The following is a 27,740-nucleotide window of genomic DNA, read 5'->3' on the forward strand; positions in this document are numbered from 1 at the left end:
TAATCGCAGCTCGTCCATGGCACTCCAGCGACCGGATGGGCTCATCTGTCTGCACAAAAGAACTGCGTGCAAATTGCAGTAGATGAACTGGAGGCTGGATTGACTATCGACAGTTGTGCTGTGGTCGGAGACTGCATTTCGAGCCAGAATTCCGGCGACTGCAGTAGATGAACTGCGCGTCCGGCGAGGCCACACGTCGGGCCTGCCTGTCCCCGCGTGCGTCCGAAGGAGTTAGGCGACAGTGGTAGACCAGTCCATGTCGTTTCTTTCAGCTGTCGGATGATGTCTGCACTAAAAGGCGATAAACGGCCGCCTTCAGGGTCGACGATCTCCCTCCCCGACAGGGGATACGCCTCTTAATTTCTTCGTGATATCTTTTGTGTTTCTGTGAATTTCCTGCGCACCCGTCCACGCATTGCACAGGTGTTTCGGCGTGACTTTTGTCCCTGGAAAGGGATGTTGGCATTAGGAAATCGGTGGTGAAACTAACCGCTGAAAGCAATGTCTTTTGAATATCAGTCGGTCCTACTCCTATTGGATTGGGTACATCTGATCTCTATCTTTTAGCACAAGTACCTTCGCTCATGACAACTACCTAAGCGACTATCCAGTGCAATCATTTGGTCTATACGAAGATTGTACACCAGTTTCAACATAACTACTCCCCAACACGCTGACTGACCATCTTCTACGTCTAGAGACGTGATCGAGTTATACAACTTACGGAAAAAGGACTATACACTCCATGCTAACATCCGCTTTCAAAATCTCTTTCTAGCCTAGTTCACCTATGAAGCAGGTCCAGTTTCGTGTAATAATATTAATTCGAATGTGCTATGTATATATAGGCTCGCTCTACAGGTAGGCTAGACTGAAACGGTTTTTAGGCGCGGAGTGCTAGATGTGGTATTAGAGTTTTATCTCACACGTTGTACGAGCACGTGAGTGTTGACTTGTGGAGGGGATATGGCACGGCTGTAGCATCGAACGGAGATATGAGGTATTTGCTTGTTGTGATTACAGTAAGGTGTTGAGAGCCTCAACTCTAAAGGGGTAGAGTAATACCCCAGTCCATTAATGTGTTCTGGTTTTGGCCTGTGTGATCCAAGTGATTTGGTGTGGTAAGATTAATATCATCTTGGTTGTCTAGTTAGATTGTCTCCAGCTTATAAGCCTAAGCAGTCCAACCATAGTATCGTCGGGTTAACCCTTTTACACGAAGCGATGACGAAAGTGTAAGAGAGATGCTACGAGTATGTGGAGCCACTCCACAAGTGGGCTAGGCTAGAAGTGGATTTTGGATGCGGTGTTACATTGGCCACCTCCTCCACCTCCTCCTCCTCGTTGTATGCGAGGGCATGGCCACGACCTTCTCATGCAGGGCATGCAAGATAGTTTGGTCATTGGTGACAACTTCGGTAGCATCGCCCGTGGCCACAAGTTCCTCATGAAGTGCAAGTGTGATGACCTTGTTGTTGCTGGTGTCGTCGACGCCCACAACCTCCTTCTCCACCCCCTCATCTCTGTCATGCTAGCTTATGTCCTTTTCGTCGGCCTCCTTCTCAAGAGCATCCAAATCAATGTTGTCCTCCAGGTTGGCCACCAAATGCAGTGCCCGCTCGTTTGGGGAGGGTGGCATGTGGGAAGACGAAGCCATTAGCATGAGAGAAGAAAGTATGGAGAGTTGAATATGGGGGACAAGAAGAGGATGGATAGAAAACAAGAATATAAAGGCACAGACGACGAATCAGAAGCGATATTTTCTACGTGAAAAATAAACGGTCATCTGTTCATATTCCATACACGTATATCATAAAATCGTCTCCATGCCTACCTAGTTATGTGCATACATTATTGCAATAAAGACTAGAAAGATGAAGTGGAAGCGACATTTCACGCATGAAAAAAAATTGTTGTTGGTTCATATTCTAGTGCTTATATCGTATGATGAGCCCATGGTTTATTCGGATACGATAAATATCGTCAATAATCCTCAAATCATACAAGTTCCAATTATAAAAGCACGTGCATGATAATTAGACCACCAGGTGAACTCGTTTCTTGTTCATGCTTCCTTGGATGGATTCCTACTGAATTCTTGTGATATTTTATTGCTTAGGAACGTGGGAGAAGCACCACAATCTTACCCGAACGTCACCCCTCGAAGGTCAAGTTTACTAGGACTCGAGGCTGAGCTCTAGTCGTGGTCGTGGTTGAGTCGTAAGATAGCACGTCAGTAAAACAGGCATAACTCTCTCATACGAAGTCCATTTTAGGCAATATTGGATATTCTGAAAAGATTACTACGAGCCCTTTCCAATGGATATGAGTTCGACCAAATATTCCTTATAGTTTAGTTAGAGTCAAAGAAATAAGGTGATATGCCATCGTCTTGGACCTAGTTGGGTCTTGTAATCAAGTCGGAGTCAGAGTCCAGGTTGTGTACGTCTCTTTCTATGGCTGCACAACCCTAGGTCAACCTCCTCATATCCATTCTATATATACACAGTAGCCGTCGTAGTTTAGACTAGAGTTTAGCTTAGTTTATTCTATTTTAGACAGTTTCACTGTTTATCGGTTTGTTGAACCACAACTCAAGTACTTCATTGGTAATTAGCAAAATTCAAATTGCATCTACCTGTTCTTACTTGTGTTCTCGATTCACTTGCAGGAAAAGCTTTCTTGGCGAGGTCAACCGCGTCTTGGCACGGTTGATAACCACGGAGTAGTAGTGTAGTGGTTGCGAGAGTTCTCGATCTGTTCTGTTCGGAGCATTTGGATCATCAATGTCGAAACTCCACTAATCGACTTATCATATTATCTTTCGAAAGATCAAACAAATGCGCATCATCATAAAACCGCATGCAACCAAGTATATTCCCGCCGCCGATCCCTGTGAAACACCTACAATCAATGAACTCTGTTTAGTTTTTTTTAGGGAAGCTTATAATTGAAGACTATGATTAATTCTTGTGTATTTCAGATGAGTAAAGTGTATGCATGCAGATTCAGACATTCCAAATATAGTATATATAGGTTCTTAATTAAACATTCCAAAAATGAATGAAACAAAAGTTAGAACATCTCCATCAGTCTCTCTAGATCTATTCCTTCGATAACTACATTCTTACACTAGCTATCTACTCAATCTTTAGACGCTTTGATGGCAGCAGGTCATCAGCGTCATCATCATTAGACGAGTATGAATAACCTGTGTAGTTGGGATCGGTCTCGCCATCGCTGCTGCTGCCACCATACTCTACCTCCAGATGCTCCTCCCCATCACTGCCTTCATCATCTTCATTGTCCTCGTCGTTGACATTGTCGTCCTCATTAGCCACTTCCTCCTCCTCGTCATCGTCCTCGGGCTCCTCCGGGTCCTTGTCGTCGATCTCGGTCACCTCCTTAGGATTCTCGTAGTCAGTCTCGGCCACCACCACCACCTCCTCCTCTTTGTGCTCGTTGTTGGTCTTGGCCACTCCTCTCAGGTGGCTGACAACCTAACATTATCGTCCTCGTTAGACTTTGCTTCCTCCTCATCAGGTTCCTCATCGTCGTCGTCGTCATCCTCGAGCTCCTCCTATGGGTCCTCGTCGTCGATCTCGACCACCTCCTTCGAATTCTCATAGTCGGTCTTGGCCACCACCTCCTCCTCCTCTTCTTTGTGCTCATCGTTGGTCTTGGTCACCTCCTCAATCTCGTCACCGTCCACCTCCACGAGCTCAGGGTCCTTCTTTTCCTCATCTATGGCCACCTCCTTCTCTTCTTCGAGCTCATCGTCCCACCTCCATGAGGTCCTCAGGGTATTGTGCCTCTTCCTCGTCCCCGACCGGCATATCAGCAACCATCACCATCGTATCCTAGCTTGGCGAAGAGAGCTGTCTCCCGGTTGTTGTTGGCTTCCTCATAGCGGTTGGAGGAAACCGTAGGCAAAGGCCAGTTGAACGGCGACAAAGGCGACACCTCCAGTGAGCATGCCGACAGTGAGAAGGAGGATGCCATGGCAAAGTGATTGGAGTGAGTGAAATGTGAGAAAACCCTAACTGGCTCCCGCATAATTAGATCGCTCTGGCCAAACATAATGCAAACGGGTATAAGACCAAGGCGTCTGCATTTACTTGATATTTCTCTTTCCACACATATGACAAACTATTCTGGATAAAAGTCAACTGCATTACATTGACACAATATCCATGCATACTACAATAGAACGTATGCAATATGTTCTTGACGGCTCCAGCTTAGCTGCGTGCTTTGTCTCATGTGATTGAAGACGTCTCTCTTCCTTCACTGTCTGTTGTATGCCACTGTTTGCATATGGTCTATTTTACTATGCATCTGCATTATTGTTTTAGTTGGTTATTTTGCTCGGTCCAATTTTTGCTAGGCTATTTGCAAACGGTCTCCTGTAGAGCTATCTCCGAGGGCTGGAAATTTGAAGTGATGTGGAGGCCTGAGAGTTGAACTTTAGAAGAAATAATTGTAGTTAGTAGGGATCTTGTATAAATATTATAGATTCATAAATTAACCTAGGACATGTTGTTCGCTGTAACTTATGCCGTCCCCCCCACCCCCCTTCTAATTTGCTAAAAAGAAAGAAAAATCGCTTAAGGAAAAAAAACCAAAACATGTCCCAGCAGTGCATTTTTCAAATCCTTCGTTGCCAATGATTGAGTCATCTTTACATGGACTGCAGCTGGAATCTTCTCACCCAGAAACTCCTATAAATATCGCCCCGTGCAGCAGAGATCACTCATCACAGCACAACGCACCGCAGCCACGACAGTCACAATATGGAGAGCTCAGTTGAGAGCTGGTGGGTGATGCCCCTGGCCTTGATCCCGGCCGTCTCCGGCGAGCAACACGAGAACACTACCACATTTCTTGCCATGGCTTACCTCACCATGTTTGCATGCCTTGCATGGGCAGGCGCGTCCCTGCTGTACTGGGTGCACCCAGGTGGCCCTGCATGGGGCAAGTACTGGAGGGCAAGGGGGCAGAGCCCGAGGCCGTGTCCGATCCCGGGGCCGAAAGGGCTCCCGGTCGTGGGCAGCCTCGGCCTCATGTCCGGGCTGGCGCACTGCTCACTGGCCGACGAGGCGGCGCGTCGGCCAGGGGCCAAGAGGCTCATGGCGCTGTCGCTCGGCCCGGTCCGTGCGGTCGTTACGTCCCACCCGGACGTGGCCAAGGAGATCCTCGACAACCCGGCGTTCGCTGACCGTCCGCTTAACCACGCGGCGTACGGCCTCATGTTCCACCGCTCCATCGGCTTCGCCGAACACGGCCCGTACTGGCGCGTGCTCCGGCGCATCGCCGCGGGGCACCTGTTCGGCCCGAGGCAGGTCGAGGCCTTTGCGCCGTACCGCGCGCGCGTCGGGGAGGGGATCGTCACGGCGCTGCGCGGTGCCGGTTCAGCCGCTGTCCAGGTGCGCGGCCTCCTTCGGCGCGCGTCGCTCTACTACATCATGCGGTTCGTGTTCGGCAAGGAGTACGACGTGTCGCGCGAGGTGCCGGCGTTCGGAAAGGAGGTGGAGGAGCTTCTCGAGATGGTGCACGAAGGGTACGAGCTCCTTGGGAAGGAGAACTGGTGCGACTACTTCCCGGGGCTCGCCGCTCTCGACCCGCAAGGCGTGGGTGCACGGTGCGCGGAGCTCATGCCGCGGGTGAACCGTTTCGTGCACGGCATCATCCAGGAGCACCGCGCCAAGGCGATCGCCGGAGGAGAGGCGCGTGACTTCGTTGACGTCTTGCTTGCCCTGCAGGAGAGCGAGGGGCTCGCCGACGGAGACATCGCCGCTGTGCTTTGGGTAAGAACCCATGCGCTTATCGAGTGCCAACTGCCAACACAAGTACACAAATCAAGTAACCGCCCTTAATTTATCAGGAGATGATCTTCAGAGGAACAGACGCCATGGCCGTGCTCATGGAGTGGACCCTAGCCCGCCTCGTCCTCCACTGCGACGTCCATGTCAATGCTCACGGTGAGCTCGACGAGGTCGTCGGCCGGAACAACCCGGTCACCGAGTCCGCTGTGCCATCACTGCCTTACCTGCAAGCGCTGCTCAAGGAGACTCTCCGGATGCACCCGCCTGGTCCGCTCCTCTCGTGGCGTCACAGGGCCATATCGGACACGTACGTCGACGGCCACCTCGTCCCGGCGGGCACCACCGCCATGGTCAACCAGTGGGCCATCAGCCGCGACCCGGACGTCTGGGACGCACCACTCGAGTTCCAGCCCGAGCGGTTCCTCCCGGGCGGGAAGGGCCAGGACGTGTCCGTGCTCGGCGCCGACGGCCGGCTCGTGCCGTTCGGGTCCGGCAGGAGGAGCTGCCCGGGCAAGTCCCTGGCCATGACAACCGTGACCGCCTGGATGGCCACGCTGCTGCACGAGTTCGAGTGGCTGCCGGCGTCCGACACGGGCGCCGTCGACCTGTCGGAGGTGCTCCGCCTGTCGTGCGAAATGGCAGTGCCGCTCGAGGTCCGCGTGCGCCCAAGGCGCAACATGTGAAGTTAGTCGCGGATAGCTTTGTCGCACCGTGACTCCATTGTGGGAGTGTGTAGCCGTTACCCTAAGCTTTCCGTTAGTAAACTGTGAATAAGCAAGCAGCTGACAAGAATTGTGCGCCGGCTCAGGTCGGTACTTGGTTCAGAGTTTTAACTTGCCTATGTATCACCGGATGGAGTACGTATAAGTTTCCTTCCACATGGTGTACAAATCACAAAAAGCTATCAAAGATTGTGTGAAGTGTGTCATGTAGCTTGTCATGTCTAAACTGGCACGTTTTACGCGTCGCTCTCTAGCCTCAGAAAGCTTAGTTTTCATTTCAGAAAGGCGATGACACGGAGCCTCTTTGTCATGCCTACCAATAAATATGTTTTCGTTGTACTCCTTCAAAACTAAACGCTGAATAGCAGAAGGAAGTAAAAGAAGAAGAGAAATTGAGAAGGGACGCATTGGAAAGTAGATGCAGGTTTTTGGATTTTTTTTTTTTCAGAATAAAAGGCGCTTCGGATTTACCCTCCAAACATGGCTTATGCAAAATCCTACTTCCTCCGTTCAAAGATATAAAGTGTATTTTATTAAAAGTTAGATTTGATCATTATTTTCTCATAAAATATATAGTTTGTAGCTACAAAACCAATATAATATAAAAGTATTTTAAAATATGAATATAATTGTATAGTTTTTTTATATTAAACATACTTATGATTTGACTAATTGTTAATCAAAATATATAAAATTTGATTTTTCAAAATAAAATACACATTGTATTATTGAATTGAGAGAGTACCGTATTTAGCTTGACCAGCTACTGCGAACGAGACGTCGAACCCATCCAATAGTCCGATGTAGTATCAAACTCGGGATCTTTTTGTCACATGTAGTATCAAACTCAGGTTCTGTTTATTTTTTATTTTGATTCTAGAATTCTGATTTTAAAATCAGAATCGAAAATAAATAGGCCGATTCTACACTCTAGTTTTCATAATTTTAAAGCAAATTATGCCATAATCTATGATATAGAGAAATGCTATTTTTGGATTGTGAATTATAAATTGTGACACATATTTATCCACTATTGTTATTACAAATATAACGTTTCGCTTTTTTCTCCCTGCTCTCTCCCTCTTGATGCCGATCCGAGCTCCCGTGCTTGAGCCCCCACCGACCCAAGTTGTACTTGGGCTCACCAGGGTAGGGAGGTAGCGGATTCAGCCAGAGTCAGAGAAGTGTCGACGGGGGGATTTTGGATTTTGGGGTGGCACCGGTGGGGAGCAGAGGCGAGCGATGACAGGCTCGGTGGCGATGGAAGTGGGCGTGGCCGGTGTAGCCGAGGTAGCAACGCTGGCCAACGATGGCGGCACAATCACGACATTGCGGCGGTGCGCAGTGAAGAGCCTCTCGGCGATGCGATCGCCTTCAGATCCGCCGTCCACCACAGGAAGAGGAGCGAGGAGAAGACGGGGAGCGGAAGAGTGAAGAGCCCGAGAAAGCCGAGATACATTATGATGTGGTGGTGTAGCAATCTAGTGAGTGAAATCGGTAAAAGAGTTGAAAAAGAGCATGATGAGGTCGCTGGCATTGAAAGAGATGGTCATAATGTGAATAGGTAGAATCACGATAAAAATAAACAGGTCCTCATACTAGAGTTGCCGGAGTGGTGGAGCTTTGCTACGGAGGCAAACCTTACGGGCTTTCTTGATTTCAACATGCCCGTTTATTCAGCGCTGCAGCATGCGAAGTCGGCACACAAAACACGACGCCCAACAACACGGTTCCACAGCTCTATGAGCAGGTATAACAGAGGATGGCCCAACAGATGCCTAGAGGTTGAGCACAATATACTGTGGTACAGACCAAAAATTCCTGAAGGGCTCGTTTGGAAACTTCGATCACCACCAGTTCCCTGTGGTGGAAACCCACGTTGCATTTTTTTTCCCCGGGCTACGTGACGGCACCATTTGGTAGCCGTAGCCCATGTGAAAGGGAATTCACATCCCATTCCCTATCATTTCCACAAGGAAACAACCCTCGGCTGCCCACGTGGAAACTCTCCCCCGTTTCTCTCGATCGCAACACAAGTCACAACCGCCGCCAGTTTTTTTAACCACGAATTGGACAATTATATTAGAAGAAGAAACATCACAAACGAGAAAAACTCGTCGGATAGAATTAGGATAAGGAAAAGAAAAAAACTAAACAAACATCTGTAGCGAATATGGCTTTCTCAAAATATGTAATATGATTTTGAGGATTAATAATAATATAATCAATATGATTAATATATTTATCAAGTATATGCTTTAATAGATCTTATAGATATAATATATGAAAAAGCACCCATAGTCAGAATAAAGATTAAATGAATTGGATGAGTCCTAGAAAAATTGACTACATCGGAAGATTCATTGTTGGGAAATTTGTACACGCTGAAATATTTGTATTAGAAGGGATAAGAGAAGATTACACTCACCGTAAGGTCCGATGATACCTAAGATGTACACACTGTAGTATTTCTGACAAAGTGTGAGAAATACCTCACCAAATGGTCCGGTGCTCGGCACTGAGCAACACCATAGCATTTTGCATCAGGGTGGAAGGAGTTGAACTCACCGGAAGGTCCGACACCGAGTTGTGCTCACTGGATGGTATGCGCTGGAGTATTTGTTGCAGAGAAAGTTCCAAGTGTTGAAGATTAAAAGTCAACACACCAGATGTTTCGGCGCTTAGAAGTTCAACACGCTGGAGCAATTATTAAAGAGAAGATTTCAATGGCTCAGTGAAGCTCAAGACAACATGCCAGATGGTCCGGTGATGAAGTGAAGAACATATTGGAATATTCGGTGTTCACAGATGGTTTTGAGTAGAGTTCCAACGGCTAGTATCTAAGAATGTACACATCGAATGGTCATGTGCTTATATACCTCTATTGACACCGGATCATTCGGTGTTTACAGTTTCTATGAGTCGTTAGGGCAACAACTAGTTGGCGGATTTGAAACTATAAATACCCACCCACTCGGTCATTTGAAGGTGCCTGAGTTCAGGGAAGCCCTCATACACTTGAGAAGACATCTAAGCCACCGAAGTGCTTAAAGTGATCATCCAAGTTAATTAAGCACAAGATTAGCGAGTGATTAGTACTAATAAACCTACAAAGAATAGTTGCTAGGTGTTGATGCCTAGAGAGTGGATCGTTGAGGATCATTATGTTGCGGAAGCACTCTCTCACGAGAAACCTTTGCAAGCTAGACATTGGCAGTCAGATCAATGGCTATGCTAATGGCAGTGTTGATGATCTTGAGTTGCATTGTCTTGGTATCGAGAAGAGGAAGGGAGATATAGAGAGGGTAGAGATTCTCAAGAAAGAGGTTGGTGAACTGAAGGAGGTTATCGAAGGAAAGGACTTTGTGCTTCGGAGTTACAAGGAATAGAAGGTGGTGCTATGCTCAAAGATCAAGGAGTTATAGGAAAAACTATCAGCACAAGTGCCAGGCATCTTGTAGGATCTATGCATAATGTTTTGTTAGAAGAATGAATCTACGCATAATGTCTTTTTAGAAGAATGAATCTATGCATAATGTTGTTGCAAGTAGAAGGGGAAGTCTTGCTCTGAAGATTGTAGGAAAAACTCTTGGCAATCGGCACACATGCCAAACATCATACTAGGATCTTTGTGGAATGCTTCTCTTTTCTTTTTAGAGGGGAATTTTGCATAATGTTAGGTCAATTTATTTATTTCTTTTCTATCATAAGGCTAGGCTGATTTGCTTTCCTCCTTTTCAGTATGTGCCCTTGGTTGTTGGGGGTTTAGAAGGGATTCTTTTCCCAGTTGCTAGGCCTAGGGTAGCTCAATTGAACTTCATACTCAATTTGCTTTCTTCCTTTGGATACCATTGCAATGCACGTGCATTCTTTTTTTTTAAGTACGTGTTTCACTTTTCTACATGTGTGACACAGATGGATTCTTTTGAGGATAAAAAACAATCAATGGGTATAAGCATTGTGAGTGTTCTCAACGGTATTGTGGTTTACATTAAGCAATTGACCATCTGGTTATGCATTTTTTTTACAATCATTGAGCTTCATCAAGGTGAAGAAGTAACATGCTGCTCACACGGGATGAGGGGCCAACCTCGCCTCTCAGCTCTTAGGTCTCCTCCCATCTAAGATCTCTCTCCCTCTTGGTTAGCTCGTGAATGTTTTCTGGTTTCCTCTTTACTTTTGTGTGTCTGAATCTCTGTTGCAAAGTGGCTGCATGTCAAGAATCTACGGAGGATCATGACTCATGAGCAAGGCCACCTCCAAGGTGCTCGGCCGGTGGAAATTCAATAACCTGCAGAATACATTGTTGGTGAACATGCAATGCCACCTCCGAGGTACTCGAGCGGTGGAAATTCAACATCGATACCGACACCGAGGTCGCTGATAAGGGGTGTGTTAAGTTCACTCGCTCCTAAATATTCATCCTCCTTTCCATGTTCAACCCAATCAAACTTGAATGGACCCGACGTGCGCCACAATGGAGAACGAGCTGAGCGACATCGGCTCCCGTGTGGTGGATCAGAGGGAGTATGAGAAGATGGGAGCAGAGCAGATGCTGGCTGGCACAAACTCACACATGCGGCAATGCGCTTTATCGGTGATGGTATGACATGCATACTTTAGCTTTACACATATGTGTCACACGTATGTGGTTACTATATATGCCAATAGGCGACTGCAAGTTGCATCCCATAACAATCTTGGCGTGCTCGTGAATAGAAAATCGCTTTCTTTCTCGATCAATGCACTTGGGCATAGTGTCGTAGGGCCAACTGGAAGAGATTCCATCACCCTGCCATGGAGGGATCGATGTGGTGCGCTGCGAACTATGTGCCGCTCACACCGCTCAACTTCTTGGAGTGCACCGTGTTTGAGTAGGGTGACCGCACGACCATCATCTGCAACGACAAACGGTACTCATGGCGCGAGGCGCAGGGACGGTGCCTCGCCAGGGCGTCCACGCTCGCGAACCTCGGTGTTGGCCACCGAGACGTGGTAACTGACCGGAGCTTGATGAGCCCTTTTCTTCTTGTTGTTGATTTTTTTTTCCTGCGTCGTCGAAGTTAGCCTGAGGCCCTTAGACACTCCGTGTGCTGCGGATCAGGTGGTGGTCATCGCCTCAAACATACTGGCGATGTACAAGCTTCATTTCAGCCTGCCGGTGACCCGCGGTGTCCTCTGCACACTCAACATGATGCGCGTTTGCCTGATCTTTTGAAAGGTAATATGATAAGTCGATTGATGGAGCTTCGATGTTGATGATCCAAAGGCTTCGAACAGAACAGATTGAGAACCTTCGTAATCACTACACCACTACTCTGTGGCTATCAACCGTGCCAAGACGCGGTTTACCTCGTCAAGAAGTTTTTTCCTGCAATCGAATCGAGAACACAAGTAAGAACATGTAGATGCAATTTGAATATTACTAATTAACAGTGAAGTGCTCGAGTTGGGGTTCCACAAACCGAACAAGCGGTAAAACTGTATAAAACAGAATAATCTAAGAAAAACCAGAGCCTTAACTATGACGGCTACTATATATATATGGGGATGTGAGGAGATCGACTTAGGGTTGTGCAGGTATGAAAAGAGACGTACACAATCCGAACTTCGACCCTGACACGATTACAATACTCAACTAGATCCAAAACAGTGACACACCATCTTATTTCTTTGACTCTAACTAAACTATAAGGAATATTTTATCGAGCTCTTGTTCATTGGAAAGGGATCGTCGTAAGTTTTCTAAAATATCAAAAATTGCTTAAAATGGACTTCATTTGAGAGAGTTATATCTGTTTTACTTACATGCTGTTATACGACTCGATCACGACTTCGACCATAACCATAACTAAAACTTAACCTCGAGTCCAAATAGATTTGGACCTTCAAGAGAGGACATTCAGAAAAGATTATAGTACTTCTCCCCTGCCGCATTACATGGCGCCGAGGACGGTGGTGTTCGACAACCTGCCCAATACTTCGATGGGTAAGACACAGAAGTATCTGTTCTGGCAGAAGGCCAGCGCCATGGGAAGCAGGATGTAGTGCCAAGGTAACGAAAAGGTCATTTCTGAGAGTCTGCTGATAATTTAGCTAGGCCACAATTCTTTCGATGTAAGAAGGCTCCATACTGCCATCAAGGCAGGCAGACATTCAGATACTCTTTGACCAATCAACATGGTACATGTGTGAGATGTGAACTTCTATAATGAAATGATATTCCCAGAGTTGGCTACTCGTGGGATCCATTATTGAATTATCCAATCTAACAAGTATTCACTTTCAGATGCAAACTTATCTTTGCTTTATTCAAACAGCTGCAAAGTGCCAACAAAATCTGGATGAACCAGAGCTAAGAAACATGTAAAGTTACAACAACAATCACATTGCACCTCATATATCATTATCTATAGTTCTAACTTCAGCATCAAAGGAAGCAGATCAGCATCAACACCATGTGGAACAAGATAACAGACATTCTCCAGATGGACCCAGCAAACTCCGACCTCGCAGCTCCTCCCTCTGCAAGATCAACCATTACAAACCTATCACATTCATGCACCCAATATGCTCAGAAAATGTTCATGGCTGCGGACTTGCAGGCTATACTTACTCTGGCACGCTGTCTGGTTAGTTACAAGGGTGGTATGTATGCTGAGCGACGTGCTGTTGGAATAACCGCTGTATGCGCACATTCTAGATCCGCAGCCGGTGCCGTCCGTCTGCCCAAGCTTCAGTCCTCCGTTGCACGCCGGCACTGCCGGGCACCCAGCTTTGCCTTGCACCTGAGTGCAGTTTAGCCTGGCAATCACATGGAGCAGAAATGTCAGTTCTCTTGGATGCAGCTTGAGATATAGGAGCGAAACAGAGAGGGAGCAGGGGAGCTTAAACAGAGAGGGAGCAGGGGAGCTTACTGGTAGTTCGTACTGCTGCAGCTGCACTGGATGCAGTCCTGAGCGGTGAATGCGTAAGTGCCATTCGGGACGAGCAGATTGTAATCAGCTGAGGTATTGCTGATTGCTGAATGGCATACTGAGTGTAGCAAAATTTCAAAGAGCAATTAGTACCACCACCAACAATAAAATCTTTATCCCAAACAAATTAGAATAGACTAAAAGATAATAATAAAACAATAATAAATGAAGATACTAAGTAATAGTAAAAAAAATACACAAGATCTAACTAAAGATAATGATAAAACAATAATAAATAGAGATACTAATAATAGTAAAAAAATAAAAAGTAATAATAGTACAAGTAGACTAATGTATAAGTTATATTTCTGACACGTGGATTGTTAATTTTCATACGTTTTCGTACATAGTTTTTTAATAGATATTTAATTTCTTCAAATCTTTATTTACAGACTCATTCCATATTAGATTTGGTCGACTCCTACCTCTCTTCGTATTATCAGCATGCCTTAATATCCCGGTATGTATGGGTGACTGAAGGTCTCAGTTGAATATGTCCAAACCATCTCAACCGATATTAGATATGTTTTTTTAATTGACGCTACACATACCCTACCACATATATCATTATTTCAGATCTGATCTTTTCTTGTACGGTCATAAATCTATTACAATATATATATATATATATATATATATATATATATATATATGTTATATTTAATCATTGGATATGACACTTTTAATTAACCAACATTCAACATCATACAACATCACATATCAAATCACAAGTTACGTTTTAGCTTTTGCGTCAGCATCTTGGTACATAGGATACGTCATCATAGCTAATGAACAGTAGTCAACAGGATCTGTGCAAATATCTATAACAATTTGACTTGTTAGCAGTCAGAGTTAACTTTATGTACCAACAGTATATTCAGAGTTTCAGACTACAGAGTCGGACAGTCTGTCCGGTGATAGCAACAGGTAACAACTAATCAGACAAATCCAAAGAGCAAGAATTTGTTCATTTTTTTTAATTTGTGGTTTCTTGAACAGTCAATGATTGGAGTTGTATTGCTGTCTTCCCTGGCGCGCAGGATTAGACCAAAAGCGACTTTTCTAGATGCTTCGATGCTGCTCACACGAGGTCTAATCTCTCTGAAGTCTGAACAATTGCAGCTCACCAAGTCATCATCAAATATTATGATTATATTAAAAAAAAAATCACCCAAGGGGACCAATGGCTTAAGTTCATTTCAAAACTAAGTCCAAACAATATAATATTCGAATTCTTGCATTTGATTTAGCATACCTATGTTACCTAGGACAAAATTAAGAAAGCAAAAGAACTCATCTCTCGCTTCCCAGTCATGCAGGTTGCAGTCATCTTTTTATTCATTATCAGTTTTGCGTGTGTGCTATGATAAACTGAAGCATGTGTAGTGTAAGATTAAGAGGAACGCACTCACCAGGGAGGGGGACATCAAGAATCTGGCCCTTGAGCAGGCTCTTGGGGTCGGTGATCCCATTGAGGTTCAGCAGCGTGGGCTCGGGCACCCCATACGTGGCGGCGATCCCCGACGTGGTGGCCCCGCTGGCGACGCTGTAGGCAAAGTGCATCACGTCGGCGCCGTCCACCTGGTCGCAGCTGCAGGGTAGCGGGATCCACAGCTTCTGTCCGATGAATATCAGGTTGACGTTGGTGATGTTGTTGGCGGTGGCGATCTCCTGGTACGTGACGAAGGCGTCGAACACGCCGCGCGCGATGGCGTCGAGCCCGTCCAGCGGCTGCACGACGTAGAAGGGGCCGTGGTCCGACTGGCCGACGCCGTTGCTCCCGCATCGGCAGCGGAAGGGGACGCGGACGGTGGTCTTCGCCGGGATGGACGTGGAGGGGGAGGTGTTGGGCGGGAGGCCGTTGGCGCCGAGGAGGTCGGGGAGCGTCGTGGTGGTGTTGAAGCGGGCGACGAGCTCGGCGTAGGTGGTGGCGTTGGGGACCGCGTAGCCCATTGCAGACTGGCAGGTACTGCCCCGCGCGGCGCAGGTGAAGTTGGCGGCCGAGGCGGACGCCGCGAAGAGGAACAGCAGCGCAGCGGACGGTACGGCCAGGCGGGCGGCGAGCGACGGCATGGTGTGCTGGTACTGTGGTAGTAGCCGCGGCGAGGGGAAAGGTTTGTGAGGGAGGTCTGACTGGGGCGTTGACGCGGGAGGAGGAAGAGGAGGATGTCCGGCAGCGGCTTAAATGGTTGCGGAAAAAAAATGTGTTGCGGACTTCTCCAGCTGCAACACCGTCCGAATGACCACCATTTATCCTTAGTGAATTTTAAAGTGATGAATCTCATACCGTGCTGCAGGAGAAGATGTTTGTAACACTGCTCCATAGATTTTTTTCATGATTGTTGTGTAGGCCCTCCCCTTTCTTAGTTGGATTGCCTGAAGTAAAATCTGGAAGTTTGCTGCAATTTTTCTGTGGACTCAAATGTTTTGGAGACCAGATTCGTCGAAAATTGTAGTCTAATGCAAGTATTATTCGAGGGGCAATTGGCCGTCAAATGTGATGCCCTGGCCCGTTTCTCTATGCGGGGCCCAGACCATATCCCTCTCTCGCTGATAAGTCGGACCCGCCAGTCATCCCTGTCCCTCCGCTCCTCCCCCGTCTGCACCCGCACCCGTGCTCGCGCTGCAATCACCCCACTGAATTCGCACCCCACGTCTTCGCAACCAGCCGCTCCCTCTCTATGCTATAAATGGACTCCGCATCACCCTGCCGCCCTCCCGTTCTCCCTCCGCCCAGCCACCCAAATTGCACCGCCAACGTTGCCGCTTCGAAGCTCCGCCACGCGCCGTCTGACACGTCCGAGCTCTCCTTGGTGACTCCGAACCTGCTGTCGGTTTCCCAGAAGCACGAGGAGTATTCTCCGCCACCCCTCGACGCCGATCCACCGCTGTACGACCTCCCCGCCGAGCTCTGGTAAGCATCATCGCCGTCTCACCTTCGCAATCCCCCTCCATCGCGCTCTGAGGCCCGCTAACCCTTTCTTCGGCACCACAGGACCCCCAACAAGCTTCCCCAACCCCCGGATTTCCCTCTCCGCGGCCGAACCCGCCTTCCCGTCGAGCTCTAATCTTGCCGTCCGTTTCTCTCCGTCGCCGACCACCGTCAAGCCCTCTCCGGTGGTCATGAAGCCTTCGGTGAGAATCCCCACCGTCGTCTCTTTCGAATGCGCCATTTCTCGTCACGTTTGATAGCTCGTAGCGCTAGATCGAGTGTCACCGGCGATGCTCCGGCCATGCTCGCGGCGGCGGTGCTGTTTTCCTATCGCCGCCACCAGCTAAACTTTCCCCAACCGTCGTCAGCTGTCAGATCCCTCGCGTGCGGTCAAGATTAGAGGTTTAGATACCCCTTCGCCCCTTTGAATCGTAGCCGTCGATTTTGAGATCAACGGATTAGATTTAAATAGAGGTAGCCCAATCAGCCTTGCCACATGAGCGCCACGTGTTGTAGCCACATCAATAGCCTTGTCCGACGTGTCAGCCATGTCACCCATCCGAGCCCGATCAGCAGGCCCAGCCAGCGATGACATCATGCTTACAAAATAAATAGGTTTTCAATACAAAAATAAACTCTTTTATTCTCTAAAATTAGGTAATCTTACATTTAGGTCCATGAACTTTTCTGTTTTCACAAAAATGCACCTATTAGTACTATTATTTTACTTTTAGCCCCTAAACTTTTACAAAATTACAAATAGGTCCCTAAAATGTCTAAATAAGTCCCTGGAACTTTCTATTTTTACAAATTAGCCCTTGTTCGTTTTCAGAAAAATCACCTGTAGCTTAAAACCCTCATAACTTTTTCATACGAGCTCCGTTTTAGGTGATTCTTATGCTCACATGATCGTAGCAACGAGTATTATCCGTTAGTAGGATTTTCATGGCACTTTGTTTCTGTTTAGTGTATTGTTCTTAGATATTTGTACTTGTTTATTTTCAGTGTCCATGATTGCAATAGGAGACGAGCTGTTCGTGAATCTACAGGACCGGACATTTGAAGAGTTTGAGCAGCCTGCTACTGAAGGCAAGTGTCCTTGATCACATTGAACTTGTTGTTGAATAGTGTGTCTTTTACTTTATAATTGCATGCTTTTGTCAATATGAATCCCATGTTTAGGGTTTATTAATACTTTCCATGGTTATTCTCGTCACATGTGTTGTAGTTGGGTGTCAAGGGTAGAAATACTTAGTTGTGTTGTCAAGTCGGGTGGAATAAATGTTAAATTGATTAACGGTCTATGCAACATAAACCGATTTGGGTAATCTTTTGTAGCAACATGGACCATAGGGATCTAAGCAGATGGGTTTGGTTGGTATGGCTGTTGTGTGCGCAATGGGTGATATGCAAGCGCCTGCTTTAGATCCTAAGGACCAGTTTGTGGAGCATGTAACCCGGCTGAACAGCACAACCACGAGGTTTATATGAGTACGGCCTAACCAATTAATTAGATATCCTTCTTATTATGTACGCACCAGTGGATGGTTGACTAGCACAAGAGGGAGCCTCTATAGTGGATGGAATCCCTATTAGCGGTAAAACTTTAGTTGGTGCATATAGATTTGGAGACGCTTTGTAAAGGCATTGTAGAGAGACTCCGGCTCTACACCCTGAAAGTGTGAAGCAAAACGAGAATCACGACTCATGGTTCAAAGTGTGCAACATCTGCAGAGTATAAAATTGATCGATCAGCCGGTCTCACGGTCAAGAGCGGACTTAAACTTCTTCATGATTAGTGGAGATCTTGGATGGTTGGGTTTTGGGTAGTTCGGTGGTAGTACCCCGATGAGTTGGTAGCTGGATATGGGATATCTAGTGAGTCTGGTAGCCGGATGAAATCCGATGAGCTTTTCCTTTAATGATGATGTCGTCACACCTAGTAAATAGGATCGCTAAGTCCTTTTTGAGCACTAGAATAGTATGACATAGATGCAGTAAACCTGAGTTAAGTCTTTCCTGTCTTAAACCTTCATGTTATGTTTTTTCACACTTACTGAGTACTCTATGTACTCATACTTGCTTTCTTCCAACCTCTCGATGCTGCTTAGAAGGTGTGGATTTTGAGGACATCCCAACCGATGCAGCAGAGTTTTAAGCGAAGGAAGATCTTGACTTGAAGACCATATTCTAGGCTGGCGCTCCACCGGACAATGCCTGTGGATGGATGGATGAGCCGCTACCGCTGGAAATTACCTTAGTATTTTCTTTAAGACCTACATGTCCTTTTGTAATGAATCTTATCGTTGTAATGACACTGTTATGCTATCACTTATGAAATCACCGTATGTATGAAACTTGATCTTAGCATACATGTGGAATGCATCTGATTTGTTCTTTTTGAAACTGTGTATGACATCAAAGTATGGAGCTTTGACTTCCATGTCCACAAGGGATCCAACAGGGAAGATGCTAGGACTTTCTGGTAGCCGGAGTCGCACAAAGAACATCTCTTCATTTTGTTCATTTTCTAATTCTTTTTCTCATTTTTATTCCCTTTATTTTCACCCCATATCCAATAGCTTCTCTTTTAGAGGATTCGTGAAGAAAAAGGAGACAATCATATAGCGAAGGGAATGAAGGTAAGAATCCATTCGTGATAGGAACCACGAAGAAAAATTGTTAAAGTATTGAAGAGAATAATCTCTTATAAAAAGAACATGACTCAAAAAAGAATGGATTGAAAATGACCTAATAAGCAGCAGCCAAGGTGGACTGCCAACTTCCAAGCTTGAACTACAGGCAGCCAGCCTAGCCTCGTTCCGAGTTCCACAGACCATATCAGGGGAAGACTTGTGCGTCGACCTACGACCTACGACTCGAGGAAAATGCCGAGTTGGCAACGCCGCGAGGCCGACGTCTCTACGCCAGACACCAGTGCCGTCCTCATCACGCGCAAGGGACGGAGATCCCCTGTGACTTAACAGTAATATTGGTTCGTTTGAACTATATAAGTCCATAAACTCCGGTTAAGAAAAAAAAATAGAACCACATGCAGTATACAAAATAAACTTGATAGCTCAATATAAACGTCTATTTCCCTATATGGATAAAAGTAAGTAAATGGAAATCATTTCTAACTCCCACATGATAAATAAAAGTAAAAGATCTTATGAAGAAAATAATCATATTTAACTGTTATACATTACTAGTATCAGAAAATAGAATAATCATGAATTCCCAGTAACTCGCCAAGCAGCTAAAGTAGTGATAAATCACTCTGCTACGAGCTGTCGGATCAAAATAGATGGACCAGAAAAGTGATACAGTAAAACGGTCCAGTGTCAATGCCAGGTTACTATAACACGCCTCGCAGTTTACTGTAAATACTGACTTCACGCCTAAACTGGTGAAGTCCGGGGATCCGGATCCCCAAGCCTAAACGCATATTTATGGAGAAAACTACTACGCACATGATACTATTGTAGTAGGAAGCACTATGCAAGAACAAATGAGTAAAGCCAGGGCAATATAATCACGAGGCCTTGATTATTTCACTTGATTCGCCAAGCAAAATTTCCGATCAATAAAACGCTGGAACGTGGAAGGAAAACATACAAAAGAATGAACCAATTGACGCAGGAATAGGGTTGATCAACTTCCTACAAACAATGTTCCCTTACAGGCAAAATTGGAGCCTAGAACGAAAAATTCTTTTGTACTGGCAATCTAATTCATTCCAGAGGCGAAGGAGGCATGCCGGGTGGATCATCTTTGAGTGGGGGTGACGAGCTGAAGTCAATAGTTGGGTATACTCCAGGTGGCCTTTCAAGTGGTTGTATCGACAACAACTGTGTTGAGTCTCCAACAACATCAGCCCATCCATAATGAGGCTCGGCCCTGATACAAAATATTTGCAAAACGATGAAATTCAAATTTAACCCATGGTTAAATTACCACGGAGATGTCAGAAAGCAACAACAAAACGAATATCTTACTCGTAGTATGTCTCCTCGTCGACTACTAAATCCCAGCTCTCAGCAGTTGTGCTCTTTCCATACTTATGGACTTTTCTGAAATCCAAGACAGATATGGTTTAATAGCGATCCACTGATAGTGACAGAATAGTCAATTCAAAACAAGTTACTAAACGTAGTATTCATATCCAAGATAATATAAATCTCGCGATGATGTTAGGAAAAGTCTGCAATCTAAATTCTGAAACTTAAGACCAAATTCCAGTCAAATATTACAATGTTAGACCAGAACATCATTATGGCACGTACCCATTACCGAAGTGTTCTTCTCCCCAAGTTCTTGACCAGCCTGAAAGTTTCAAATCCGATAGTAAATAGCAGGCTACAAATGCAATGTTAGGGAAATAAATTGATGGGAACCAAATAACACCTAACAAAATAAAACATATCACTCCCGACAAATGATAATAAATTTGTTAAAAGTATGGAAAAGGATTTTTTTGGGAAGGATTCTTTGTATCTCCATCATAAAGTAGTAGGCCCAGCACCAGCCCGTACATCACAAGGAACGATAAAAGGCTCACAAAAAGAAGAGGTGAAAGTGAAGTAGATTCAAAAGTAAAATTTCACACTGCACTAAATATACAAGTGGAAGATACACGGTATAAATGCATGTCAATATGTTTGCTCTGATTTTAATACAAGTTGGTTGGACATTGACATCTTCAGGATACCAATCTGGCCCATAATTGGAAAAGGTCTGTTTCGTGCTGAAAGCATGAAAATTGCAATAAAAACATGATGTGGCCAATCTAGATGCTTTTTTTCTGTCATGATAATCATACCTAAAAATGCTTGATGGGTTCTTGCAATCGGAGGGGGTATTATATGTTAATTACTAGCTGCAGATGAGAAAAATGCTATTGGCAAGATGCATGCTGTGCATATACAGTATTTTGTGGTGAAGCATCTTACGTTCACTGCCAGGAGATACATGCCATGTCTCCCCTTGTCGTGAACCAATTCCTGCAAAGAATTTTTCTTCCCACTTGTCCCCCCATTTGGTGCCTAAGTCTGTTTCTGCCCACTTATCTGTCCTGTAAGAAATTTTCCATATTTATGACCACTGGCAGTCAAGCAGACAAAGTATACGAAAAACAACACAACTTTCCATATTGTGCAGCGCTGCGGACAGAGAATGTAAACCTAGGCATCAATTTGTCCTTCAGTCAAATAACCCGTTATCATTACAACATATGGCCTGGTGATTGGCCCGGTGATTGAACGTACATCTTAATGTAATTAACCAATTGATACGCAAATGCCATAACAATAAGCAGCAAAATTCTCTGTTGTAACCAAGAAAGGGTAAATATGGAAATGGATATTCAGGCGCTAAACATTCAGGATTAAGCACAACGTCAGCTGTATAGATATGCGGGCAGAAAAATGTTTCTTCTACAGCCACATAGCTTATGCTGAAGACTTGAAGAGGCTCACCATTTCAATACAAATCCACGGCCATCATAATGTTCACCCCACCTCTCCCACCAGGACTGTTCATTTAACCTTCCATATTTATGAGCACCTTTTTCTGTCCAACCTTTGGCATCATATTTCTCCCACCTGATAGAGAACATTGCCAGTTCAAAATAACTTAACAGAACACTTTGAACAAAAACCAAGCAAAAACATGATGTAATTCTCACCATTTCTCATACCACCCAGCATTTTCTGCTCCTGATTTTGCTTGTTTTTCAGCACTTTTCTCTATTCTTGCAAGATTGCTGTATTGGACAAGATAAACTGTGTTATGAAAGCAAATTGATTTTTAGTGGATTGTTAGTAATTGTTTCTTCATTTAGATGGTAATGTGATAGTTCGTAGTTCTTTATCCAACATACGGATCAACTGTTTTAGAAGGTCTCAAACATTACGACCATGTGTACAGCAAGTCTCAAAGGACCAATCAGTTTAAGGCTTTCTGAACAGGAAACAAGTGGATCAGAATAGCAAGTATCACTTAGGGTAGTATGATTAACAATTCCAATCTAAAACGACGAGCTGAAGTATCAAATGTGATTTTCTAACCTTGAATGGACGTCAAAGAAGAAACAGACACATAAGGCAGGTATGCTTTAAGCTAAGGTAGGGCTAGATCACACATGCTAACATACACACCGATGGATGAGCTGGATCTCCAGATAGGTATCATGAATAATGATGCGGCCGATCATTTGCTTGGAGAATGTATTGGGAAACGTGATAGTTTAATCCTGTCCGTGCAAGAACAGTGCACTAAATTTCTCATCTAATTATCTAAATAACATGGATGTACAGCCATGTACAGTGTTATAAAATACAAACAGGTGGAAACAAATTGTTTGCACTTAAACATTATCTTAAGTTCTTACAGCTATGGAATCAACATTCTTTTCAAAATTAGCCATCCTTCAGAAAACAAGGCAAACAGAAACTTTCTACGCAACTCTAAGTTATGAAAAAGTCAGTTAGCTAAGTTTGCAATGGACACTAGAACTTCTGTCTCACATAAGAGCAGAGCTAAAATATTTTATCTAAATTTACAAGTTATTTAAATTACCTCCATTCATCTTGGTAGAGAACCTCTTTCCATTTTTCCCACCAAGAGTCACCTTCAGCATTCTTCCCAGATTTCTCCGCACCTAATGTTTTGTAGTTGTATTTTATTGAAAAGTCAGCTGTAACAGATGCAATCACATTGGAAAGAAAACGAAAACAAAGGCGTCCAACATATAGCTACAGAAAGCAGTTTGTGTGCTAATGCGCTATAATCACACTAACTAAGTCCTTACATAATCAAACAAAAAATTAGATATCATCTCAAATTAACAAAGCACATATATCCTACCAGAGCCTCCATTGTAAAAGAATAATTACATACCTAGCTCCTTATATCCAATCCAGTCACTTTTCTCCCACCACTGCCACATAGAATAAAGATATTAAGATCTCCAGTAAATTAAATAGCAAGATTACTAAACTCATAAACTTCCAAAGGTCATTTCATGATAAAGAATGGGCCGCTGTCCAGCATTTAGTAACATTTCAGCAGAGTTGGCCAGTTGGGTGTCTAGCTTTAGGAGGTTATCGTTTTGAATGCTGGATTGAGTACAGTCCAAGTTGAAGCTGGCAGAGAGTATGGGGGTGATTGGTTGCCCGCATCCAGGGATCCCGGCTTTGCGGATGCATATAATCTTAGAGAGAAATGTGCTTGGTTGCCTGCATGCACTGTTCCAGTCTGGCCCAGCGGATGCAAATGTACGCCCGCAGTCTGGCTCAGGAGCGATTCGAGCTTCCCTCCGCAGCCTGGCCGGGTGGATGCAGCCTGTTGCATCCGCTCATGCAAGCGGGCACACTTGTTAGTGTCAAAAAATCATCTTCACGCGAGCAACCAATCAAAATCTCAGCTCTTGCATCCGCTCATGCAACCTCAAATTCAATCAACCAAACAGAAACTCAGCACAGCCTGGCCAGACAAATACAACCAACCCAACACTCTTGCATCCACTCAGCCTGCGTATACGGTACATGCGAGCAACAGGACATAAGAGCAACCAATAACACCCTATGTGTATCCAAGTGTACATGCTAGAGTTTTTGCGTGATAATGCAATAATTTCATGACTATGGAATCGGGCATCATCTTTGATTCCAACAAGTAATGCCACAAACGTTACAAATTAGTGGCAAGAAAATCGAAGGTAGCTCATTAACAATACAGGCTATCATGGCAGATACATTATAAAAGGCCCTACTTGACAAGCAATAGTTACAAAAAGGGAATATTTTCTAGCTCTTAATTAAAGGAACTTGTACATTATGCTTAAAGTTAGATTGCTACTCAAGCACATCAAGTAAAACAAAAGAAAGAGCTAAATGTCGGACACAGAAGCCCGCAACAATTATTTAAAGCTGCAAGCATGCTGTAAAGGTAACTCAACGTAGGTCCAGAATATGATATGTCATAATAAGTAAAGAGCCAAGAACATACAGTCTCTTTCCATTCAGTTGAACCATCATGGCTCTGTCCTCCCATTCTTGCCCAGCGACACCGGTACCCATTCTCACCAAGATCTTCTCCGCTCTCCCTGTACCAAGTGCTTCCATCTTCATTTGTTCCAGACTCCTTGACTGCTTCATCCAACAAGTTGATTCCCCATTCCTTCTCACTAGCAATACCAGTGTCTATAAGGCAGGTGTCAAAGAAACACATGCATTTCCTTAGCAAAGCAGAGAACTAAACTTGGGACTACAAGTAGGAGCATTTCATTTTGGTCTACACCAACTTTTCTCTGGAATCATTGCTTTAAAATTGGAAATGTCAGCAAGAAACCCACCTCTCTTCGGCGGGGTATCACGGGATTGAGGAGCCGGCCCCCTCGGCGTGCACCGCGGATAGAAATCTTGTTGCTTGGACTGCCTTCTAGAACTATACTAGTAAACAAAAAATTGCGTATCAAAATTCCATTTCGTAAGCAATGTGCGTTCTACTGCAAACATATGAAGCTTCTGTCTAAAGCTTTGGGCACATTAACATGTCATTACGCAATCAAAATAAGCCAAAAATAATACGTTGGGAACACGGAATGATGCAAATAACTAATGATTGTAAGTTGCCAATGCCAGGCCACACTCTGTAAGTGCGTAGTACAAAAAACCCTAGATGCGCAGTGGTCAGCCGCCGTCCCACGTACCGAGGTGAAGGGAAGGGGAGCGAGGGCATGGCAGTGAGGCTGGCGCGCCGCCGGCCCGGTGCAGCGGCGGAGGGCTTGTTCCCGTCGATGCGCCAGTCCTCGGCACGCTCCGGCGCGGCCGCGGCCGCCCTCGAGAGGCGCCTCCGCGGCTCCGGGTGGGCCCCACAGAAGCACCGGATCGCGGCGCGGCGGCGCGGCAGGACCCGCGAGGGGCGGCACGGCCAGGGCTCCGCCCCCCTCGCCGCGATCAGATCGAACGGCGGCCACGCGAGGCCCCTGGAGCACGCGGCCATCTTCTCATGCCACGGCGGGGCGAGGCCGAGGGGGCGGCGGGGATTGGTCTAGCAGTGGCGGGAGCAGGGAGGCGGAGGGGAGGGTTTTAAAGGGGTGGTGGGGCAACGGCAGACGGGGCGCATCTCTGCTCCGAACCAGCGAGAGCGATTGATGCGGATGCGCTCGCGGCGACGATGAGAGAGAAATGGGCCAAGTTTGTGAGGGTTTTATTGGATCTTTGCAGATTGGTTGGATGGAGAGTGGGAAGGAGGAAGCATGGGGCTGGGAAGGAGGGAGACGCAGAGCAGAGCCGGGAATGAGGCGGGGGGCAGAGCAGCCGCCAGCCGGAGAAGGAGGGTGGAGAGTGGTCGGTCCCACTTGTCGGTGGGAGATTCAGATCGACAGGTGTCAGGAGAGCTGACACTCTGGTAAGGATGCGATGTGTCAGGGATGACACTCTGGTAAATGACTGACAGCATGTAGCAGTACTACCTCTGTTTTCGTTTATTTGCCATCAATTTTTTACTATAATAATTTTGACCTTCCACTTTTTTTCCAAAAAATTTACAAATACTTAAAAATACCTAATACTAATAAAGTATATTTCACGATAAATCTAGGAATACGAAAGTTTTAGTTATTTATAAAAATTTTTAGAAAAAAACGTAAGGTCAAAATTATTACACTAAAAAGTTAGTGATAAGTAAATAAAAACGAAGGTAGTACAACGCAAGGAAAGAATGTTTACACAAACGCTTAAAGAGAGAATTGCGAAGCATCCGCACAAGAGTCTCATCCTAAATAGGATCCAAAGATTTTGTTTTGCTAGTTAATTGATTAAGCTAATTACGGTTCCTCGAGGACTCCTTCCGTGAGTGTGGGTAGCGTCAGGCGTCAGACGCTTTGTCATGCAGTGACTCCTACGCAAGCGCTCCTGCTGACCTCCACAGTGGCAAGAAAATCGATGAAATTGTCTCCCAGCGTCTTGCTATCTCTGTTCTATTTTATTAATATAAATATGTTTGATTATTATTTTTGATAACTATCTTTTGATAAAATTAGATAATGTTAAAATATTTTTCATAATAAATTTATTACTATTATTTTTATGTATCAAATTCTAATAGTTTTGTATATATTATTGATCAAAATATCTAAGTTTGATTACACATATTATAAGATGAAATTTATTTCAAAATAAAGGTAGTACATGTCTACGCGTTATCCATGGCCTTACTGCCTCTTATTTAACACGGGAAAAATACCTAATTATAATTGACTACATTATGGGTTGCCAGCCCTGGTCCAAAATATTATTGGGCTATGTTATTGAGATGGATTGATCTCATAGGTTATTGAGACGCCCGGTGGTATACTGCATTTTTTGTACTCGGTGGTACGAAGGAAATAATGATTTTTTTCTATCTACTTAAGAACCGGTGCTTTGTCCAAAAATAATAAACTGAAATAAATAATAGCAAAACGGCATAAAAACTTGTGAGGGTGTGAATGAAAGAAAGAGTTACGTAGGACCAAATGAGAAAATATGCTACTCGGGAGGGGTTAATGGATCTTCGTAGGAGTAACGTGGCCGAGAAAGGAAACCGAGGAAGGCATGCAAATCAACTTGATGACAGTTAGCACGCCTGCTAGAAAAACCTCGCCCCTTGTCTTACGGTGCCTGTGTCTCACGCACCGACGCACACAAGAAGTTTTCTTTCGAGAACACCACGTTCGCAAGTTGCAAATGGATTCCGGCTCCGATCTACCAACCCCAACTGAACACCAAACTTTTTTTTTCCTTCCTTCAGATACAATATAACTCATAGATATATGTATACACTGATGTCATCGTATAAAAAATTAGGGACGTGAAGTTTCAAGCTTACTAAAATCATCATATACTCGTTGTCGATAGAAGTCGGCTATCTAAAAAATCCATTTTAATAAGACAAAAAAATAAATCTAAAATTTGATCCCTAATCACCTCCACCCCTCATCATCCAAGTCAATACTTGTTTCTCAACCAAATATCAAATTTTGGCCCATTTGTCCTATGTATTTCTTCCAGTGTACATTGTATTTTTCTGGTACGCAATTGTGCGGTGTCACATCTGACGTGGTTCCACGCGGAGGCAGAACATGTGGACAAACCGTACTTGACCGATGTGGCGGCCAACCGAGCGGCTGCTGCCCTGGAAACCCGATCAGGATCAGGCCCAGGCACAGTTCCGTGGGAAAGCGCCACCTCTAGCGGCCAGCAGCGCTCCACGTCCAGCAGAACACGGCGCGCCTCAC

At 45.2% G+C, this 27,740-nt stretch overlaps 2 protein-coding genes and 1 pseudogene across 2 annotated transcripts; 1 reads left to right on the forward strand and 2 right to left on the reverse strand.

Annotated features, from left to right (window-relative positions):
- Positions 1 to 3,140: 3,140 nt before the first annotated feature.
- Positions 3,141 to 4,002, reverse strand: LOC133914893 (uncharacterized). The gene is made up of 3 exons (XM_062357867.1): positions 3,852 to 4,002; positions 3,611 to 3,765; positions 3,141 to 3,500 (listed from the first exon to the last, which is right to left on the reverse strand). The coding sequence occupies exons 1-3, from the start codon at positions 4,000 to 4,002 to the stop codon at positions 3,141 to 3,143; spliced, it is 666 nt and encodes a 221-aa protein (XP_062213851.1).
- A 768-nt stretch (positions 4,003 to 4,770) lies between these two features.
- Positions 4,771 to 6,729, forward strand: LOC133914523 (cytochrome P450 78A9-like). Its single transcript, XM_062357623.1, has 2 exons — positions 4,771 to 5,807; positions 5,885 to 6,729. Exons 1-2 carry the CDS (start codon positions 4,794 to 4,796, stop codon positions 6,506 to 6,508), a joined length of 1,638 nt encoding a protein of 545 aa, XP_062213607.1. The 5' UTR covers positions 4,771 to 4,793; the 3' UTR covers positions 6,509 to 6,729.
- A 6,077-nt stretch (positions 6,730 to 12,806) lies between these two features.
- LOC133914894 (protein EARLY STARVATION 1, chloroplastic-like) lies at positions 12,807 to 25,797 on the reverse strand (annotated as a pseudogene).
- Between the last annotated feature and the right edge of the window lie 1,943 nt (positions 25,798 to 27,740).

This window comes from Phragmites australis, chromosome 4 (genome assembly GCF_958298935.1).
Source record: "Phragmites australis chromosome 4, lpPhrAust1.1, whole genome shotgun sequence".
In the NCBI taxonomy this organism is placed as follows: Eukaryota; Viridiplantae; Streptophyta; class Magnoliopsida; order Poales; family Poaceae; genus Phragmites; species Phragmites australis.